General features: G+C 46.1%; 1 protein-coding gene across 1 annotated transcript; it reads right to left on the reverse strand.

Moving 5' to 3' along the window:
• Positions 1-488: 488 nt before the first annotated feature.
• mrpl45 (mitochondrial ribosomal protein L45) lies at positions 489-20,758 on the reverse strand. Its single transcript, XM_033034922.1, has 8 exons — positions 20,633-20,758; positions 16,981-17,182; positions 14,259-14,376; positions 11,690-11,788; positions 9,439-9,487; positions 7,623-7,772; positions 4,894-5,067; positions 489-2,755 (listed from the first exon to the last, which is right to left on the reverse strand). The coding sequence occupies exons 1-8, from the start codon at positions 20,705-20,707 to the stop codon at positions 2,666-2,668; spliced, it is 957 nt and encodes a 318-aa protein (XP_032890813.1). The 5' UTR covers positions 20,708-20,758; the 3' UTR covers positions 489-2,665.
• Positions 20,759-20,971: the final 213 nt, after the last annotated feature.

Below are 20,971 nucleotides of genomic sequence, written 5' to 3' on the forward strand. Positions count from 1 at the left end.
TGAGTACAGTACAGTAACTCGGCAGGTCAGGCAGCATCTCTGGAGGACGTGGATAGGCAATGCTTCAGGTTATTCATACTGATGATCGAGTGGTTGGACTTTCAATGAGAAATAGAAGCCATCCCTCAGATAGAAAATTGCATGTTTAGCAGCCAGCTGGCATGATTTATCGACCTGAGAATGCTTCGTGTTGGAAAATGCAACATCTGCATATTTCAAATGAACATCCTAAATCTGGATGGAAGCCAAGTTTCATCTAAAAATATTGTGGAGAATCTGTAGGTTTCCCTACAATGGCTTTCCCATCTCACATTCTCAGAAGGACAAAGGTAACTCACTCTGCACTCCAAGGAATATCTAGAGATGTGGCGATAATGCTTTGTAAATGGCTCAATATGTTCAATCCTGACCTTGGGTGCTGCCTGTGTGGTGTTTGCATGTTCTCTCTGTGACGGCATGCCTTTATTGTCACAAGTTCGAAGTGCAAATTCACAGTGAAATTTGTTTTACTTACAAACAAACCTGTAGAGTATTGCCGTGTCCAAGCACATCGCCGATTAGCAGTGTACAGAAATACTGATGCCACACGCAAGAGGAGCCATGTTTTTGATGCCGTTTTCAAACTCCAGTCCACGCTCTAGCTGTTATGAGCGGTGCCCAATTCAGGCGAGCCCCAGGCTGTTACAGGGCTTCCAGCCATCGCCTTCCTTGGACTCGTGGATCAACTTGGATGTGTGGTTTCCTCCGGGTGCTCCGGTTTCCTCCCACATCCCAAGGACGTGGTCTTACAAAAGAAGGGTCTCGTTCCGAAACGTCACCCATTCCTTCAATCCAGAGACTCTGCCTGTCCTGCTGAGTTACTCCATCATTTTGTGTCTATCCAAAAGTGTTGCTTGTAGGTGTGCAGTGGGCAAACCAGCTTGAATGGATGATTCATGGTCGGCATGGGCTTGGTCAGTGGAAGGGCCTGTTTCCATGCTGTATCATTAAACTCAAACAAAGTTTGAATGACACCAGCTGATGAGGTGGATATAGCCTGGAATCAGCCCTTCCAGCACAGTCATTGTGGGCCGAAGGGCCTACTCCTGCGCTGTACTTTTCTTTGTTCTATAACCTCAGTCAGACAGAGAGCACATCCAGAAAACACAAAGGAATCAAAGCTGGCCAGAGTCTCCCAGCATTACACCAGCTCAGCAGAATGCTGGGAAGCTGAGCATGTTGCAGTATTTACATGACTGCGCCAGTCTGCAGCGCAGGGCGACACAGTGGGGCAGCGGCATTGTTTCTGCCTTTCAGCGTCAGAGACCGAGGTTCCGATTCTGACTACAGTGGAGTGTGGGGGGAAACTGGAGCACCAGGAAAAATCCACGCGGTCACGGGGAGAACGGACAAACTCCACACTGACAGCACCCCAAGTCAGGATCGAACCCGGGTCTCTGGCAACAACTCCATCGCTGCGCCACTGCGCCACCCATAAAGTGTAAACTGTGCGTTGCATCAGTTGATAGTGGGTGAACACAACAGCCAAGGCAGCCAACCCCGATCCCACCGCTCCACAACGCTAATGATACTTCAATGAAATGCCCACTGCAGACATATCCAGACTTGTGTTTTATTATTGAATGGGAACTGCAAACCCTGGACTCTGTACTAGTGCACTACAAAACTATGGAATGAAAAGACTAGCAGTTGTGCCCTTCACTCTGGCTTTCACACTGGGAAACAGAGCTGGCATATCACCACCTCAGTTCTCAGCTGCTGCTTGCCAACCCACTCAAACCAGCAATTAGAGGGTTTTTTTTAGATTTACATTTTAGAGATACATAAGGGGTGGAGTACACACACCACCCACCCCTTACACTATTACAATTTTACCAAAGCCAATTAGCCTACATACCTGTATGTCTTTGGAGTGCGGGAGGAAACCAGAGCACCCGGCGAAAACCTACGCAGGTCACAGGGAGAACATACAAACTCCATACAGACAGCACCAGTGGTCAGGATCAAACCCGGGCCTCTGGAGCTGTGAGGCAGCAACTCTAGCGCTGCGCCACCGTGCAGCCCAAGTTATTGCTCTCCTCAGTTCCTCGTCCAACCATCTACATACTAGCAGCTCATCTCTAAGTGCTCGCCATCTGTACAGAATGCAGTGAAAACCAAACTAGATTCACTAATCTGCGAGGAGCACCACAATCTCCACAGACAGCTACTTGTGAGAACAAAGGACAAACTGCTGGGTAACTCAGTGGGCCGGGCAGCACCCATTGTGGGTCGGGACCCTTCTTCTGACTTCTAATATCATCTTGCAAACTGAAGAAAGGTCCCGACCCGAAACCTCATCTGTCTATTCTCTCCAGAGATAAAGTCTGAAGGATCTCGACCCGAAACGTCAGCCATTCCTTCCCTCCAGAGATGCTGCCTGTCCAGCTGAGTTACTCCAGCTTTTTGTGTCCATCTTGAGTATACACATAGGTGGGTTACAATTGGTCCTTGTTGCTTGCACGTTGACTGGTTTTGAAGGGGCTGGCACTGGCCAGAGTGAGGGGAAGGATGGCTGGCTGCTCATACACTCTACATGCCCTCAGCATCAATGAAGCACAGGCCTCAGTACACACAGCGACGCACAAACACTCTCGGTCCGTCTCTGCAGGGTTCCTCACGCATTCTACTGTACAGGTTCAGCTTTGGGAATCTCCATGTTCTTGGCGTCAAACTCTTCCAACGGCTGTAGCTTGGGTCCAGGAATCATCACGGTCTGACGTTTAAACACAAGACAAGATTAGTACTTCCTGTATTAAAATCATTATACACTTTGCAAATGTTTTAGCTTGACTTGATTGTAGTCATATATAGTATATCTGATCTGTTCATCGGATAGCATGCATAACAAAGCTTTTCCCTGTACCTCAGTACACGAGACAATAATAAATGTAAACCTATAATAAATATAAATTGATCATAAAATATTTTTGGAATTAAAAGGGCCCACTGAAATGCAAGGTTTTCCTTATTGTTCTGCTGTGATAAATGATAGGAGCAGAATTAGGCCACTCGGCCCATCATGTCTACTCTGCCTTTCAATCATGGCCGATCTATGTGTAGGAAGGAATTGCAGATTCCTTTTCTAGAAGATTGACACAAAATGCTGGAGTAACTCAGCGGGACAGGCAGCATCTCTGGAGGGATGGAATGGGTGACTGAAGAAGGGTCTTGACCCGAATCGTCACCCATTCCTTCACTCCAGAGATGCTGCCTGTCCCGCTGAGTTACACCAGCTTTTTGTGTCTACCTGCTGGGGGAACTCAGCACATTAGGCAGCATCTGTGGAGGGAACAGGCAGATGTTCTTCAGTCTCAAAGTCTGAAGTAGGTCCCGAACTGAAACGTCACCTGCCCCCTCCCTTTCCCCCCCCCCTCCCCTTTCCCATCCCCTCCAGATGCTGCCTATATGCTGAGTCTCTCCAGCACTTTGTTTTTTGCTCAATCTACTGAGTGCACTGGTTTTTGGACTGAACGAGCAGCCTTTACCAATTTCATTTGCTACCTCCTGATGTTATTGCCAAAAATGGTTGCTCCCAATCACAGATGTTGCCATTTAGAAATTAGTGCCAATCCTTCCTGATTGCCCATTAGTACTTTGGTTTGGATGGATTAAACTTCATCACGACTGCTCGGTAACGCATAAATAAATACAAAGCTTTCATATAAATTAATAAAGTAGTAATTCCCTCCCTACAACTAAAGAGCAATTGGAACATACATCAGAAAATAGGTTATTCACAGCTCAGTTTCCAAAATCTAGGGCATTGCTCATTTTATTAATAGTTTTTTTTTCTGGGAGGCTGCACATGACACAGAAACACTTCATAATGTGGTCAACGATTATTTATGGCATCAAAATCTCATTCTGTATTGTTTGGCTGGAAGACCAGGGTCACCTGGTCACAGAGTCAGTCAAACAGCACGGACACAGGCCTTTCAACCCAACTAGCCCAAAAAGTCCCATTTGTCTATGTTTGGCCTTTCCTATGGCAAAGATTTCCCCAGATTCACCACCCTCTGACTAAGGAAATTCCTCCTCATCTCTTTTTTAGAGCGGAGACGAGGAAACACTTTTTTTTTAGAACGGAGACGAGGAAACACTTTTATTCACAGAGAGTTGAGAGTCTGTGGAATTCTTTGCTTCGGAGGGCGGTGGAGGCAGGTTCTCTGGATGCTTTCAAGAGAGAGCTAGATAGGGCTCATAAAAATAGCAGAGGGGATATGGGGAGAAGGCAGGAACGAGGTACTGATTGGGGATGATCAGCCATGATCACATTGAATGGCGGTGCTGGCTCGAAGGGCCGAATGGCCTACTCCTGCACCTATTGTCTATACTCCAACGTGCCAAAAGCTTGGTTCACCCTATCTACCTGCAATACCACTGTCAGGGAATTATATACTTGTACCGCTAAGGGCGGCACTGTGGCGCAGCGGTAGAGTTGTTGCCTTACCGCGCTTACAGCGCCAGAGACCCGGATTCGATCCCAACTTCAGGTGTTGTCTTAATAGAGTTTACACGTTTCTTCCCATGACCGCGTGGGTTTTTCTCCAAGATCTTCGTTTTCCTCCCACACTCCAAAGACGTACAGGTTTGTAAGTTAATTGGCTTGGTACAAATATGAATTTCCCGAGTGTGTGAAGGATTGTGTTAATGCGCGGGGATCGCTGGTTGGCGTGGACTCGGTGGGCCGAAGGGCCCGTTTTCGCTCTGCATCTCTAATCTAAACTAGATCCCTCTTGTCAATTGTAATTCAGTCCCTTTTTAAAGCGACATTCAATTAAAATTTTTATATTGCAGAGACAAAGACCACGGGATAAAGAAAACAGCATAATTAAGAATCCACAAAATTACCTTAACGATAGGATCTTTGGGTGGGGCCCAGGCAGGTACAATCTTCCCATGCATTCTCCAAAGGCCATAGACATTGACTAAGTGCCTCTCAAACACCACATATTCCAGGACATCTTTTGGTCGATCTTCATTGCCCAACATCAGCCGACCAAATCGGTCATAAATGGCTAAAGTCTGGAAGCCAGACAGTGGTTTATTGCTATTGGTACTTTAGTGGCCACATGTAGAAATGTAGGTACAGTGACATTCATTTTTATGGTTTCTCTTTAACGTTTAATATTCTAGTAATATCAAAGTTATTCAGTACAATCAATACAGGGTGAAAACAGATCCTGACAATACAGGAACAAGTGAATATAATGAGTGAAACCATAAAAATACAATATCTAAACTATGTAATTGCATCAATATACAAATGGTTTTAATCCTAGTGTATTGTTAGAACTCATTTTCATCTCGGGATTCACACCACTTTCAAGTAGATCAATAACCTTCTGTCTTCAATCTGAAACATTAACCGGCACAGTGGCAGAGCTGCTACCTCACAGCGCCAGAGATCCGAGTTCGATCCTGACATTGGCTACTGTCTACATGATGTTTGCACATGCTCTCTGTGACCGCGTGGGATTCCTCCCACACCACAAGGATGTGCGTGCCTGTACACTAACTGGCCTCTGTAAATTGGCCCTAGTGTGTGGGGAGTGGATGCGAAAGTGAGGAAATGTAATGTTATTGTGTGGACGGGTATGACCAATGATCATCGTGGACCTGGTGGAATGAAGGCCCCGTTTCAAAGGCTGCATCTCTAAACTAAACTAATTAGCTCTGTATATCTCCACTGATGTTGCCCGATTTACAGAGTGCTTCCAACAATATTTTATTCTATCAATCACTCGCTATTATGTGATTTATTGTTACAAAAATATACTGTTGATGGGCAGTAACACTGCGATTGAGGTTCATTCAAAGTCAGTTCGCATTTCTTTCCCTTTCACATGTGAGCCAAGAATCCCCATAACCTGAAATTATATTGAAATGGTGCTTTGAATAGGTCCTTTGGATCAGTGCAGGGGAACGTTACTTGTTATGTAACAGTTGAAACAATTGGATTATCCAAAGGGGCACATTTATCTGGATGAAGGTGTGGTAAATTGGATTAGTAAGTATGCAGATGATACTAAGATAGGTGGTGTTGTGGATAATGAAGTAGATTTTTCCAAAGTCTACAGAGAGATTTAGGCCATTTGGAAGAATGGGCTGAAAGATGGCAGATGGAGTTTAATGCTGATAAGTGTGAGGTGCTACACCTTGGCAAGACAAATCAAAATAGGACGTACATGGTAAATGGTAGTGAATTGAGGAATGCAGTTGAACAGAGGGATCTAGGAATAACTGTGCATAGTTCCCTGAAGGTGGAATCTCATGTAGATAGGGTGGTAAAGAAAGCTTTTGGTATGCTAGCCTTTATAAATCAGAGCATTGAGTATAGAAGTTGGGATGTAATGTTAAAATTGTACAAGGCATTGGTGAGACCAATTCTGGAGTATGGTGTATAATTTTGGTCGCCCAATTATAGGAAGGATGTCAACAAAATAGAGAGAGTACAGAGGAGATTTACTAGAATGTTGCCTGGGTTTCAGCAACTAAGTTACAGAGAAAGGTTGAATAAGTTAGGTCTTTATTCTCTGGAGCACAGAAGGTTAAGGGGGGACTTGATAGAGGTCTTTAAAATGATGAGAGGGATAGACAGAGTTGACGTGGACAAGCTTTTCCCATTGAGAGTAGGGAAGATTCAAACAAGAGGACATGACTTCAGAATTAAGGGACAGAAGTTTAGGGGTAACATGAGGGGGAACTTCTTTACTCAAAGAGTGGTAGCTGTGTGGAATGAGCTTCCAGTGGAAGTGGTGGAGGCAGGTTCGATTTTATAATTTAAAAATAAATTGGATAGGTATATGGATGAGAAAGGAATGGAGGGTTATGGTCTGAGTGCAGGTAGATGGGACTAGGGGAAAATAATTGTTCGGCACGGACTTGTAGGGCCGAGATGGCCTGTTTCCGTGCTGTAATTGTTATATGGTTATTTATAGCCAGGTTAATCCAGGTTAATTCAGGGCCCTGGCCCTGAAAGCCTCTTGCAGCAGCCTCGCACAAACAGTGTTGGCACAACGGAGCAGCGGTAGAGTTGCTGCCTTACAGCACCACATACCCGGGTTCGATCATGACTATGGGTGCTGTCTGCACAGAGTTTATAAGTTCTCCCCGCGACCACACAGGATAGTGTGTAGGACAGAACTAGTGTACTCGGTGGGCCAAATGGCCCATTTCCACGCTAACTCTCTAAAATCTACAGTGCGCAATAACTTTGTGGGCCTTTATCAAAATTGTCAGATTGATGAAGCCCTCATGAAGGACACACCCACACTCAGAGGACAAGTGGACAAAGTTCAATATGGTATATCGATGTTAGGACAGCACACAAAACAAAGCCTTTCACTGTACCTCAGTACATGTGACAATAACAAACTAAACCTCGACATCACTCCCTCCGAGACGTTTCTGACTTTCATTCCTCCACTAATGGCAGTTGTGTTTTCAGTCATCAATGCCCTATATTCTGGCATTCCCTCCCTCATCCACCACCAAGAACCTTATACATCCTGTATTTATTTTAAACTGGATGAATGTAATGGTGATGTATAGTTGAGAGTGGAGGTGTGGTGCAGTACCTGCTGGGTGTGGAAGCGCAGCGTGACCTGACCGTAAACGTTCCCCTTGCTGACCATATCGGGACATCGGACGTGTACAACCTTGGGCGCTTCCAGTGACTGCAGGAACTTCCAGCGGATTGTCTTGTACCTGTTGCCACGCACCATATCCTGAGGGAAAGACCAGAGATACCCATTAGTCTGCCTTCCCAAACAGGAGGGAAAATCAACGTTGTTGGTGTTTAAAGGGTGTTTAGAGATACAGCGTGGAAACAGGCCCTTCGACCCACCTCGCTGACCAGTGATCCCCACACACTAACACTATCCTACACACACTAGGGACAATTTACAATTATACCAGGCCAATTACCTTACAAAGCTGAACATCTTTGGAGTGTGGGAGGAAACTGGAGCACCCGGGGAAAACCCACGCAGGTCACAGGGGGAACGTACAAACTCCGTACAGACAATGCCCATAGTCAGGATCGAACCCGAGTCTCTGGCGCTGTAGGGCAGCAAATATATCGCAGCGCCAACGTGCCACCCACATTTTTATAGCACCTTCCTTGGTCTCAGGACAACCCAAAGTATTTTACAGCCAATTAAGTTGTTCTGAAGTGTAGTCATGTCAAGCGTGTTTAATTGTCATAAGTATCGACAAAAGAACAATGAAATTCTTACTTGAAACAGGATTAAAGGTCTGTAAACACAACACCCACCAGTAATATAACAAAAATATTTCAATTGGTAACTGTAGTTCAAGTTCAAGTTCAAGTTAAGTTCAAGTTAGTTTATTGTCATGTGTCCCTGTATAGGACAATGAAATTCTTGCTTTGCTTAAGCACACAGAAAATAGTAGGCATTTACTACAAAACAGATAAATGTGTCCATATACCATGATATAAATATATACACACATGAATAAATAAACTGATAGTGCAAATAACAGAAAGTGGTTGGTAATAATCAGAGTTTTGTCCGAGCCAGGTTTAATAGCCTGATGGCTGAGGGGAAGTAACTATTCCTGAACCTGGTTGTTGCAGTCTGTATGAAAGAGAATTTCAGTGTGTTAGCACTTCGCGCATGTGACAATAAAAGCACCATTGAACCATACAATCACAATCGGCGCTGCTGATTGTAGGAATAGAAACATAGACAATAGGTGCAGGAGTAGGCCATTCGGCCCTTCGAGCCTGCACCGCCATTCAATATGATCATGGCTGATCATCCAACTCAGTATCCTGCACCTGCCCTCTCTCCATACCCCCTGATCCCTTTAGCCACAAGGGCCACATCTAACTCCCTCTTAAATATAGCCAATGAACTGGCCTCAACTACCTTCTGTGGCAGGGAGTTCCACAGATTCACCACTCTCTGTGTGAAACCAGGAATAGGAACCAACTTGCAGTTCCCAGAAAAAGTATGATAATGATTTGATAGACGGGTCATTTTTAGCATTGTTGGCCAAAGTTACTGCTGGCCAGGTTAATTCCTTCGCTGTTCTATGAACTGGTGCCTTGGGATCTTTTCACCAGGAAGGATGACCTTTTATTTAACTTTGCAGCCACAAGATGGCACCTCTCAGCGTAGAACTCAACTCCCTCAGTATTGCACTGTGGCATCAGGCGGGATTTGTGCTCACAAGTCTCTGATGGGTTCTTTTTATTGAAAGCTTCAGATAGGAGGTGAGAGGGCTACTTAGTGAACGAAGACAGACCTGGTCCTTTAAAATATCCTCCCCCCCCCACCCCCCATAAACAGTGAGAAAAAGCCAAGTGCAATCTTGTTTTCCTTTCAACTTTTGAGATAAAGACACAGAATGAGAAGCCAGACTTACCGGGTAACATCGTTCCGTTACCAATTTGTGAAGCTTTACTTTGTCAAAACTGTTACAGAGGAATTACAAATTAAAGAGTTTAGTATGTGACGCAAATACACACATTTTCTTCAACTGCAGCACAATACACCACAGAATAAAATGACAGAAGCTGAAAACACAGGATGTCCCCATGTAACTGGTACAGATGGGACTTGTGGAAACGGGGCAACTTGGCTGCATGGGCAAGTCGGGCTGAAGGGCCTGTTACCACATGCCTTTAATTCCATTCCACAGCGATGCACACATTTCATTGTTACAAGATAGGGCTGGAGAATTCCCCTCAGCTCAACTGCCTTTCTATACACATTCTCACGGCCCCATAGCAGAAGCGTCCATGTGGCGGGGCTGGAAACTGGAAGTATCTTGAGCTAATTCTGCCCCCACCATCATCTATTGCGACAAGTGATGGCTTCCACTGATGGTCGCCGGAAGCTTGCGTCCTTTTCAGGACGGACGATGACAGCGAGGTCAACATTTGTAACATGATGGACACAAAAAGAAGAAGTAGTACACATTCTCAACAGTTACACACCAGTGTCTGTTTATTTGAACATACGTTTTCTTCCAGGGGAAAAAAAAATCTGTTTCTCTTTAAAATTGTGCATCATGTTTACACCTCCAGCGAGGACTGGATAGAAACATGGAAACGTAGACAATAGGTGCAGGAGTAGGCCATTTGGCCCTTCGAGCCTGCACCGCCATTCAATATAATCATGGCTGATCATCCAACTCAGTATCCCGTACCTGCCTTCTCTCCATACCCCCTGATCCCTTTAGCCACAAGGGCCACATCCAACTCCCTCTTAAATATAGCCAATGAACTGGCCTCAACTACCTCCTGTGGCAGAGAGTTCCAGAGATTCACCACTCTCTGTGTGAAAAATGTTTTTCTCATCTCGGTCCTAAAGGATTTCCCCTCTATCCTTAAGCTGTGACCCCTTGTCCTGGACTTCCCCAACATTGGGAACAATCTTCCTGCATCTAGCCTGTCCAACCCCTTAAGAATTTTGTAAGTTTCTATAATATCCCCCCTCAATCTCCTAAATTCTAGCGAGTACAAGCCGAGTCTATCCAGTCTTTCTTCATATGAAAGTCCTGACATCCCAGGAATCAGTCAGGATACAGGGTTCTTGAACACTTCACAAAACAACAACATAATGGTTGAACACAAATTCAAAGCCCACGCTAGGGTCTGGTGAGCAGGCGTAGGGAAGGGTAGTGGGATATATCTCCGCTCATTTTTCACTTCTTCGTTAGTTCAGGGGTTTTACTTTTCTTCTTTTTCGTATCTTTTTTGAAATTCTTTCGTTTCTTTTTCCTTTCTTCTTCCTTTCCTTTCTTTTTTTTCTTTTTTCCGATTTACTTGTTAGTTTATAAAATGTTAAAACTGAAGCTGTACGAAAATTGTATAATTGTTATGTCGATTACTTTCTCCTTGTACAATTGCTTCTAATAAAATAAATATTTTTAAAAAAAAACTAAACAAAACTCACATAAGAGCAGGCCCTCACCAACGCATCACTCCCCCAGAACAGAAACATAGAAAATAGGTGCAGGAGTAGGCCGTTCGGCCCTTCGAGCCTGCACGGCCATTCAATATGATCATGGCTGATCATCCAACTCAGTATCCTGTACCTGCCTTCTCTCCATACCCCCTGATCCCTTTAGCCACAAGGGCCACATCTAACTCCCTCTTAAATATAGCCAATGAACTGGCCTCAACTACCTTCTGCAGCAGAGGATTCCAGAGATTCACCACTCTCTGTGTGAAAAAAGTTTTCCTCATCTCGGTCCTAAAAGATTTCCCCCTTATCCTTAAACTGTGACCCCTTGTTCTGAACTAGCAATGGCACCACCAGCCGAGAGTTTAATGTCCTCTCTTTCAAGAGAGAGTTAGATTTAGCTCTTAGGGCTAAAGGAATCAAGGGATATGGGGAAAAAGGCAGGAACGGGGTACTGATTTTAGATGATCAGCCATGATCATATTGAGCGGCTCAAAGGGCCGAATGGCCTACTCCTGCACCTATTTTTCTATGTCTGGGCTCTAACATGGCACAGACAGCTGCAGGGAAGCACAAAGTACCAGAGGTGGAGGAGCTCATCGATCTACAGTTACAGTCACTTGTGGAATCTCTTGGCCTTCTGTCGTAAGAATATCTGAGCATGATTTTACATTTTCGTGTGAAAGGCTCACCCAAGTGTTACTTACTTCACAAGGCACTCGTGCGCACTTATGTAAATCTCCTGGGCCTTGGAGGCAAAGTCCTTTGTGGTGAATTCACCGTCATGTTCTTTCACCTTCCGCAGTCTGTTAAAAGAAGGACCATTAGTATCCATTCATGAATAGCCTCTTGGCCAGAATTGAAGAAAATGTAAAAAATGACAGACGATATTCCAAGACTTTCATCAGTTGCTGCTCAAATTTGCCTGATCCTGCCTATTTCAGCCAGGATTTCATATATCATTAGCCCTCTCTTTTGTGTATGAAACAAGGTGCCAAAGAAGGTCGTTGAAGCAGGTACAATAACATCATTTAAAATACATTTGGACATGTACATCGATAGGAAAGGTTCAGAGGGCTATGGGGCAAATGGACCAGCTTAGATGGGTATCTTGGACAGCATGGACGAGTCGGGCCGAAGGGCCTGTTTCCGTGCTGCGTAACTCCGCTCCTAGCTCCAAGAGCTGACCTTTCATATATGGGTCTGGACAATAAACATCATAAGGGTATTTAACCATAGGCACCACACCCATGCCTGCTTCCCCATTCACTCCATTTCCACTATAGTTGCTCCTCGACCTACGATGGGGTTACGCTCCATATAAACCCATCGTAAACCAAAAATATCGCAAGTCGAAAACGCACCGCGATAATATTGCAATCGCGTGACTGGAAGTGACGCGCGGCTCGCTGCCGTTACCGAGCGTTTGCCGATCGTAAAGTCGAAATATCGCAATCGTAAGCATCGTAAATCGGGGAGCACCTGTATTTCAAGCACACAGCAATTGTCTGTTAATAATAATAATAATAATATCTTTTATTGTCATTGCACATCAGTGCAACGAGATTTAGTATGCAGCTTCCAACCGATGTAAAAGAAAAGTAAAATAAATAAATAAGCTGTGTGACGTGAACATCCGAGGGAGACAGTCCAGGGGGGATGGAGGGCACTCAGCAGGGCCGGTTCAGAGCCGCTATAGCTCTGGGAATAAAGCTGTTTCTGTTGTCACCCTTCCTAGTTTGGGGTATGTTTCGGGAAATTGGAGTTTCCTCATCTTTCATCCGGGGGCGAGCATATCACGGACCTGACCTACTGTTCTATGTTCTATATAAAAGCTAAGGTGGAGCACTGATGCATTGACAACGGGTTACAATGATAGACAGGCCTTATCGAAATGCTCAGTTAGATGGAAATGCTTCAGCGACCTAGCCAATAATTTTCCCTCGTTCAAAAATTATTAATAGTCATTCCCACCTTGCTATCTGTGGGAGCTTGTCGTGCACAAGCCCATTGCTATATTTCCTGCTTTTCCACAACATTTCATTTGCTGTGAAATGCTTTGCGATGACCACAATGGTCTGAATGTTTCCTGGGTGCGGTTTACTTTGTCTGGTGAGTGGTCGATCAAGAGGATAATAGTCCCAGCGGCTGTGGTCATTGAATCTACAACAACTGAGGCAGCACAGTGGCGCAGGTTGGTGCCTCAATGAGCCGGAGACCTGGGTTTGATCCTGGCTACGGGTGCTGTCTTTGTGGAGTTTGCACGTTCACCCCGTGACCACGTGGGTTTTCTCTGGGTGCTCCGGTAAATTGTCCCTAGTGTGTAGGATAGTGCTAGTGCACGGGGCAATCGCTGGTTGGTGCGGACTAATGGCGGATGGTTCTGTTTCCATTCTTATCTCTAAAGTTAAAATTAAAAGTGAAGCTCAGATGAAACAGACCACTTGTAATCATCTCAATGCATCTCCACATCAGCTTCATGGCCCCACTAGTGCAATCATTTTATTTGCCTCTAAGTATCTTCAGATTCAGTTTGTGAAATTAGCACAAATTAATTCTGAAACTGGGACATGTCCCTCTGGAGTGAGTTTTCCTAAACTTACTTCAGGTTAACAGTTGCATGAAGATCACTTCATCACAGTCTCACTGGCACAAGACCAATGATAAAGCAATACAGTGTAGGAAGGAACTGCAGATGCTGGTTTACACTGAAAATAGACACAAAACGCTGGAGTAACTCGGTGGGTCTGGCAGCCTCTCTGGTGAAAAGTAATTGGTGATGTTTTGGGACAAGACTCTTCTTCAGACTGAGGGTCTTCATTACATGGAGTTGGTACATGTGACTAGGCTTGGAGAGGGAGATATTGGAGACACAAGGAACTGCAGACGCTGGAATCAGGAGCAAAACACAAAGTACGAGAGTACATCTCGTAGAGCCGCTACCTCACAGTCCTGGGTTCGATTCTGCCCTCGTGTGCTGTCTCTGTGGAGTCTGCATGTTAGTTTTTTTTGTTTTTTTTCTAGTTTTAGAGATACAGCGTGGAAACAGGCCCTTCAGCCCACCGTGTCCGCACCGACCAGCGATTCCTGCACATTAACACTATCCTACACACACTAGGGACAGCCTTCCACCTTGAGTTACCCAGACTGTCTGAGAAGGGATAACACTTTACAATATGTAGGACTCAGATACAAGAAAGCAGACTCTCAAACACACAGCAAGGCGAAGGTATCAAACAACTCATTACACAGGAGAAGCGAGAAAGAGCAACTCACGCGAGCTGCGAGGCGACACGCTGCTTGGCCTGCTCCATGCGTTGCTTCAGTCCTGCCCTTGTCAGAGTAGACATGCGAGAATCGCCCTCTGGTGGAACATATGGATCAAATATCCCAGCTGCAGGGAAACAGGCAACAGCAAGGTCGGTACACAGGAGGCACAAGCCCATCCCACAGGAGGAAGGATGAAGCATCATTTCCCCTCACCCACTAAGCCAGACAGCATCTGTGGAGGGAAAAGGACCGACGACGTTTTGGATCGAGACCTTGAAGAAAGGTACCAACCCAAAGGGTCACCCGGAGAAAGCATATTATTGGGATGCATCACAGCATGGTTTGGGAACAGCTCCATCCAAGACCGCAAGAAATTGCAGCGAATTGTGGACACAGCCCAGACCATCGCACAAACCTACCTCCCTTTCATTGACTCCATCTACACCTTACGCTGCCTCGGCAAGGCCAACAGCATCATCAAGGACGAGTCGCACCCTGGCCACTCCCTCTTCTCCCCTCTCCCATCGGATAAAACATGTAAAAACGCACACCTGCAGATACAGGGACAGTTTCTTCCCAGCTGTTATCAGGCAACTGAACCATCCTCACCACAACTAGAGAACAGTCCTGAACTACTATCTACCTCATTGGAGACCCTCGGACTATCTTTCATCAGACTTTACTGGCTTTATCTAGCACTAAACGTTATTCCCTTTATCATGCATCTGAACACTGTGAATGGCACAATTGTAATCATGTATTGTCTTTCAGCTGACTGGTTAGCATGCAACAAAAGCTTTTCACTGTACCTCGGTTCACGTGACAGTAAAATAAACTTAACTCAACTTTCCTTCCACAGATGCTGCCGAGCCTATTGAGTTCTTCCAGCACTTTATTTTTTTACTCAGGATTTCAGCATCTGCAGTCTTTATGTCTACAATATTGTCCTGTGGCTGGAAGTTCTGTCATTTGATCAAAGATCATTTAAGCAGTCTGATCTTTACCTCAAAAAGCAACGGAACATTTGCACTTTTAACACTGGCCACAAGATGGAGAAAGGGACCCCCTGAGCAGGGACTGACTGCAGAACACAAAGTGCTGCAGTAACTCAGCGGGTCAGGCATATTTTCTGGAGAACACGGAAGGCAACGTTTCGGGTCGGGACCCTTCTTCAATTTGAAGAAGAGAACTAACCTAAAACGTTTAAGAATGAACTGCAGATGCTGGAAAATCGAAGGTAGACAAAAGTGCTGGAGAAACTCAGCGGGTGCAGCAGCATCTATGGAACGAAGGAAATAGGCAACGTTTCGGGCCAAAACCCTTCTTCAGACTGATGGAGGGTGGTGGGGCGTGGGGAGAAGAAAGGAAAAAGGAGGAGGAGGAGCCCGAGGGCTGAGGGAGAGCTAGGAAGGGGAGGAGACAGCAAGGTCCCCCCGTCTGCTTTCCGCAAAGACCGCTCCCTCCGTAAATCCCTGGTCAATTCTTCCCTTCCCTCCTGCACCACCCCCTCCCCTGAGCACTTTTCCTTGCAACCGCAAGAGATGCTACACTTGTCGCTTTACCTCCCCCCTCTACTCCATTCAAGGACCCAAGCAGTCGCTCCAGCTACGACAGAGGTTCACCTGCATCTCCTCCAAACTCATCTATTGCATCCGCTGCTCTAGATGTCAGCTGATCTACATCGGTGAGACCAAGCGTAGGCTTGGCGATCGTTTCACCGAACACCTCCGCTCGGTCCGCATTAAACAACCTGACCTCCCGGTGGCTCAGCACTTCAACTCCCCCTCCCATTCCGTATCCGACCTCTCTGTCCTGGGCCTCCTCCATGGCCAGAATGAGCACCACCGTAAATTGGAGGAACAGCACCTCAGCCCTCGGGCTCCTCCTCCTCCTTTTTCCTTTCTTACATCAGTCTGAAGAAGGGTTTAGACCCGAAACATTGCTTATTTCCTTCGCTCCATAGATGCTGCTGCACCCGCTCAGTTTCTCCAGCACTTTTATCTAACCTAAAACGTTGTCCATTCATATCCTCCAGAGATTTGCCTGACCCGCTGAGTTGCTGTAGCACTTTGTGTTCTAAGCAAGATTCAAGCATCTGCAGTTTCTTGTGTCTCCATCTTGCTGTGGCTCTGCTTGCCAAAAATAAGGCTTTAGATTGCCAATGTTTCGCAGAATGTCCAACAATTAAACATTTATCTCCAGAATACTGCTGCTAGCAATAAAGCTGTTGAAAAAGGTGAAGGGTTAGGAGAAAGGAGGAAAATGGCCAGGCAACTACTTGGTCATTTGATTGAATTAAAAGACCTTTTTATTCCCAATTCAGTTGGGTAGAAGATACAAGTTTGAAAGCTTGCATCAACAGACCCAAAAACAGCATCTTATCTTCTGACCGAGTCCTTCCATAAGCTAGGAAACAGTCACAATTCACCTCTATCTAATTAAGGACATTAGACTATATTCTTCACTTTGTATCTTTCCCTTCGCTCTATCTTTTGTACTTGAGTTTGGCTTGATTGGATAGCATGCAAAACAAAGCTTCGCACTGTACCTTGGTACATGTGACAATAATATACCTAAACATAAACCTAGATATATAACGGAAATCGGGCAATCGTTATAAACGTGTGGATTTTTAGTTAAATTATTTACAACTCTAGCAGACAATTTGGTTTTCTTGTAAAGCCTGTGCATTGCGAGCCTGTGGTGTCAGTGGCAGATTGTCCATTACCTGTACTCGAGATGTTGATGGGCCGTTCAATGTACTGCTGCCGCATCACCAGGCCAGCAGCGCGAGCCAACTGCTCCTGGTCCGCAGAACTGTCCTGTTTCCGCGGTGGAACATAATGCCGCTTCTTTGTTCGCACCGTAATGACAGTGGGAGAGGCACACAGCTTAAATGGGCTAAGCAGCGATTCCAAACCTTGACACACCTGTCAGGTAGACAAATTTGTTCTTGGCGTTAAAACTTAAATTAATTTACCTTGGTGGAAAACATTGGCTGTTTACAGATCCTCCCTGTCTAAGGATTGTTAAGGGTTTGGACACGCTGGAGGCAGGAAACATGTTCCCGATGTTGGGGGAGTCCAGAACCAGGAGCCACAGTTTAAGAATAAAGAGTAAGCCATTTAGAACGGAGACGAGGAAACACTTTTTCTCACAGAGAGTGGTGAGTCTGTGGAATTCTCTGCCTCAGAGGGCGGTGGAAGCAGGTTCTCTGGATGCTTTCAAGAGAGAGCTGGATAGGGCTCTTAAAGATAGCGGAGTCAGGGGATATGGGAAAAAGGCAGGAATGGGGTACTGATTGGGGATGATCAGCCATGATCACATTGAATGGCGGTGCTCGCTCGAAGGGCCAAATGGCCTACTCCTGCACCTATTATTTATTGTTTACTCCTGTAAGAGGTTAGACGGTGATATCCCGCACGTTTGAACAACCCATTGTCACCATCCTCTGCAAGATTTGAGGCCCCACGCAGGGGAACAGCTTGTCACCATTCTGTGCCGGTGATCTATGGCCAGCCTGGGCAGCTTACAACGCGGCGCTATGAATATTGCTTTCTCTACCCCTTGTTTTCCCTCTCACTCCGTCCCTCCCACACCCTAGTTCTCCGACTACTTTCACTGTCCTCCACTGATTTCAGTGATTGTCATTGTCACCTGCCCCTCAGCTAACAATGATGATCCGTTCTACATTTCCTTTGACCAGCATCCCCTTTGATCGGTCGTTTTCACACCTTACCCTTCCATATCTACTCCCAACTCAGTATCCCATCCCTGCCTTCTCTCCATACCCCCTGATCCCTTTAGCCACAAGGGCCACATCTAACTCCCTCTTAAATATAGCCAATGAACTGGCCTCAACTACCTTCTGTGGCAGAGAATTCCACAGATTCACCACCTCCACCTGTGGAGGCCAAGTCAGTGGATATATTTAAGGCAGAGATGGACCGATTCTTGATTAGTACGGGTGTCAGGGGGTATGGGGAGAAGGCAGGAGAATAACCATATAACATTTACAGCACGGAAACAGGCCATCTCGGCCCTACTAGTCCACGCCGAACACTTATTCTCACCTAGTCCCATCTACCTGCACTCAGACCATAACCCCCCATATACCTATCCAATTTATTTTTAAATTATAAAATCGAATGGGGTTAGGAGATTGAATGGCGGAGTAGATGATGGGCCGAATGGCCTAATTATCACCTATGATCTTATGAATCCCAAGGAGGGTGAATGTGGAATGAATGATTCCTCTTGTGAGAGAACGTAGAGCATGGAACAGTATAGTACAGGAAACAGGCCCTTCGGCCCACAATGTCTGTGCTGAACACGATGCCAAGTTCAACTCATCTCCTCTGCGTGCACGTGATCAATATCCCTCCATTCTCTGCTTATCCCTGTGCCTACCTAAAAGCCTCTTAAACACCGCTATCGTATCTGCCTCCACCACCAAGGCAGCGTATTCCAGGCACCCACCACCCTCTGTGCATTAATGTTCAGTTAGTTAATTACAACAATATGCAGAAGTCAGTGGCTGTGTGTTGTCAGTTGGACAGGTAACCCACCACTTGGTGTAAAAAAAAAAACATGTCCCACACATTTGTCCTTTAAAATTAGCCTCTCTGACCTTAAAGCTATGCCCTCTAGTATTTGGCATCTCCACCCTGGGGAAAACGTTCTGACTGTCTACCCTATCTATTTCTCCCACATCCAGCCCGTCTTCCCCACCATCCCTCTCCACGTATATTCCTCCCTCTGGATTTATATTTCACTTCTCTCCTTGTCTGACTCCCTTTTGTCTCCATTTCACCTCCAGCCCTTGTCACTTACTGCACCCTTATGTCATTCACCCCCCCCCCACCAGTATCCACCTATCACTTTCCCCGCTTTGTACCCCCACCCCCCCACCCTTTGAAGCCTGTATCCACCTATCACGTGGTAGACACAAAATGCTGGAGTAACTCAGTGGGTGAGACGTTTCGGGTCACCCATTCTTGGTTTCTTGGTCCTCCAAAATATTCCAAATGGAATTTAAACTGGAGGTGGTGAAGGGAGGGCTTAAGCCAGAAAGGGTTATTGGGAAGAAAGAGCTACTTTAAATTTAGTTGCATCTGGTTGGGTAACTATAGTTGGGTGGAGATTATTCCATGCTTTAATTGTGCGGGGGAAGAACGAATTGCTGTACACATCTGTCTTTGTAGCTGGGATCACAAATTGGAACAAATGCCCTCGTCTGCTCCTAATTGGTTTGGGTTTGGTGTAGGTCTTGTAATCTATGTCGAGCTGACCATTTAACATTTTGTAAAAACAGGTCAAACGGTGAGCTTCACGTCTGTCTTGGAGTGGGTTCCACCCCAGAGAATTCAGAAGTTTGGTGACACTCGCTTCTCTCTCACAGGTGTTAGTAACGCTGCCTCACCCACTGAATTACTCCAGCACTTTGCATCTTAAGCGAGTATTAACATGTGGGTAACTTAAAATGGCGGAATATGACCATTAGGTTGTCCTGGCCTGCTTAATCTATGTCGAGCTGACCATTTAACATTCTGAAGTCTGAAGTTTCTCCAGCATTTTTGTGTACCGACCATTTAACATTCCCTGACTCCAGTTCAAGTTCAAGTTTATTGTCATGTGTCCCTGATAGGGCAATGAAACTCTTGCTTTGCTTCAGCACAACAGAACATAATAGGTGTTCAAAAAGGAACTGCAGATGCTGGAATATCGAAGGTACACAAAATTGCTGGGGAAACTCAGCGGGTGCAGCAGCATCTATGGAGCGAAGGAAATAGGCGACGTTTCGGGCCGAAACCCTTCTTCAGACCTGCAGTTCCTTTTTGAACACCTATTATGTTCTGTTGTGCTGAAGCAAAGCAAAGCAAGAGCTTCATTGCCCTATCAAGGACACATGACAATAAACTTGAACTTGAACTGGAGTCAGGGGGAGTCAGGGAATGTTAAATGGTCGGCATTGACTACAAAACACATGAATAAATAAACTGATAAAGTGCAAAATGAAGAATGAAGTATGAAGAAGGGTCTCGAAACGAAAGACCCCCGAAACGTCGCCCGTCCCTTCTCTCCGGAGATGCCGCCCGTCCCGTCCCGCTGAGTTACTCCAGCATTTAGTGTCTGTCTTCCAGCACCTGAGTGACACGTTCGGCCCAGGTGAAGGAGCCGAGGCTCCATGGCGACCTCCAGGGCCTTCGCCCGACCTTTAGATCAGCGCCGTTTCCCAGGGCCCCCGCCGGCCGCCCACACACCCCGGGTGCCGCCAACACACCCCGGTCCCGGTGCCGCCCACACACCCCGGTCCCGGTGCCGCCCACACACCCCGGTGCCGCCCACACACCCCGGCCCCCCGCCCCCGCCCTCCCTACCTGCCGGTTGGCGCCAACTCCGCGGCCTAACGTCTTCTCCACCACCGCCAACAGCCTGCCCATGGGCGCCGCCATCTTCCCCCGCCCCGCCGGCTGACGGGAAGCTGGAGGACCAGGGCCCGGGAGGACCGCTGCGCAGCTACATGTGTCCCACTGAGTTACTCCAGCTACTTGTGTCCAAAGATTATAGCCTCTGCTCTATAATCTTTACTTGTGTCTATCTTGGGTTTAAAGCCAAAGACGTTGGTTTAAACCAGCATCTGCAGTTCCCTCCTACACAAGAGACTGCAGATACTGGAAGCTTCAAGTCCTATGGAGAGTACCGACAATTGAAAAAGG

Source organism: Amblyraja radiata, chromosome 16 (genome assembly GCF_010909765.2).
Source record: "Amblyraja radiata isolate CabotCenter1 chromosome 16, sAmbRad1.1.pri, whole genome shotgun sequence".
Classification (NCBI taxonomy): domain Eukaryota; kingdom Metazoa; phylum Chordata; class Chondrichthyes; order Rajiformes; family Rajidae; genus Amblyraja; species Amblyraja radiata.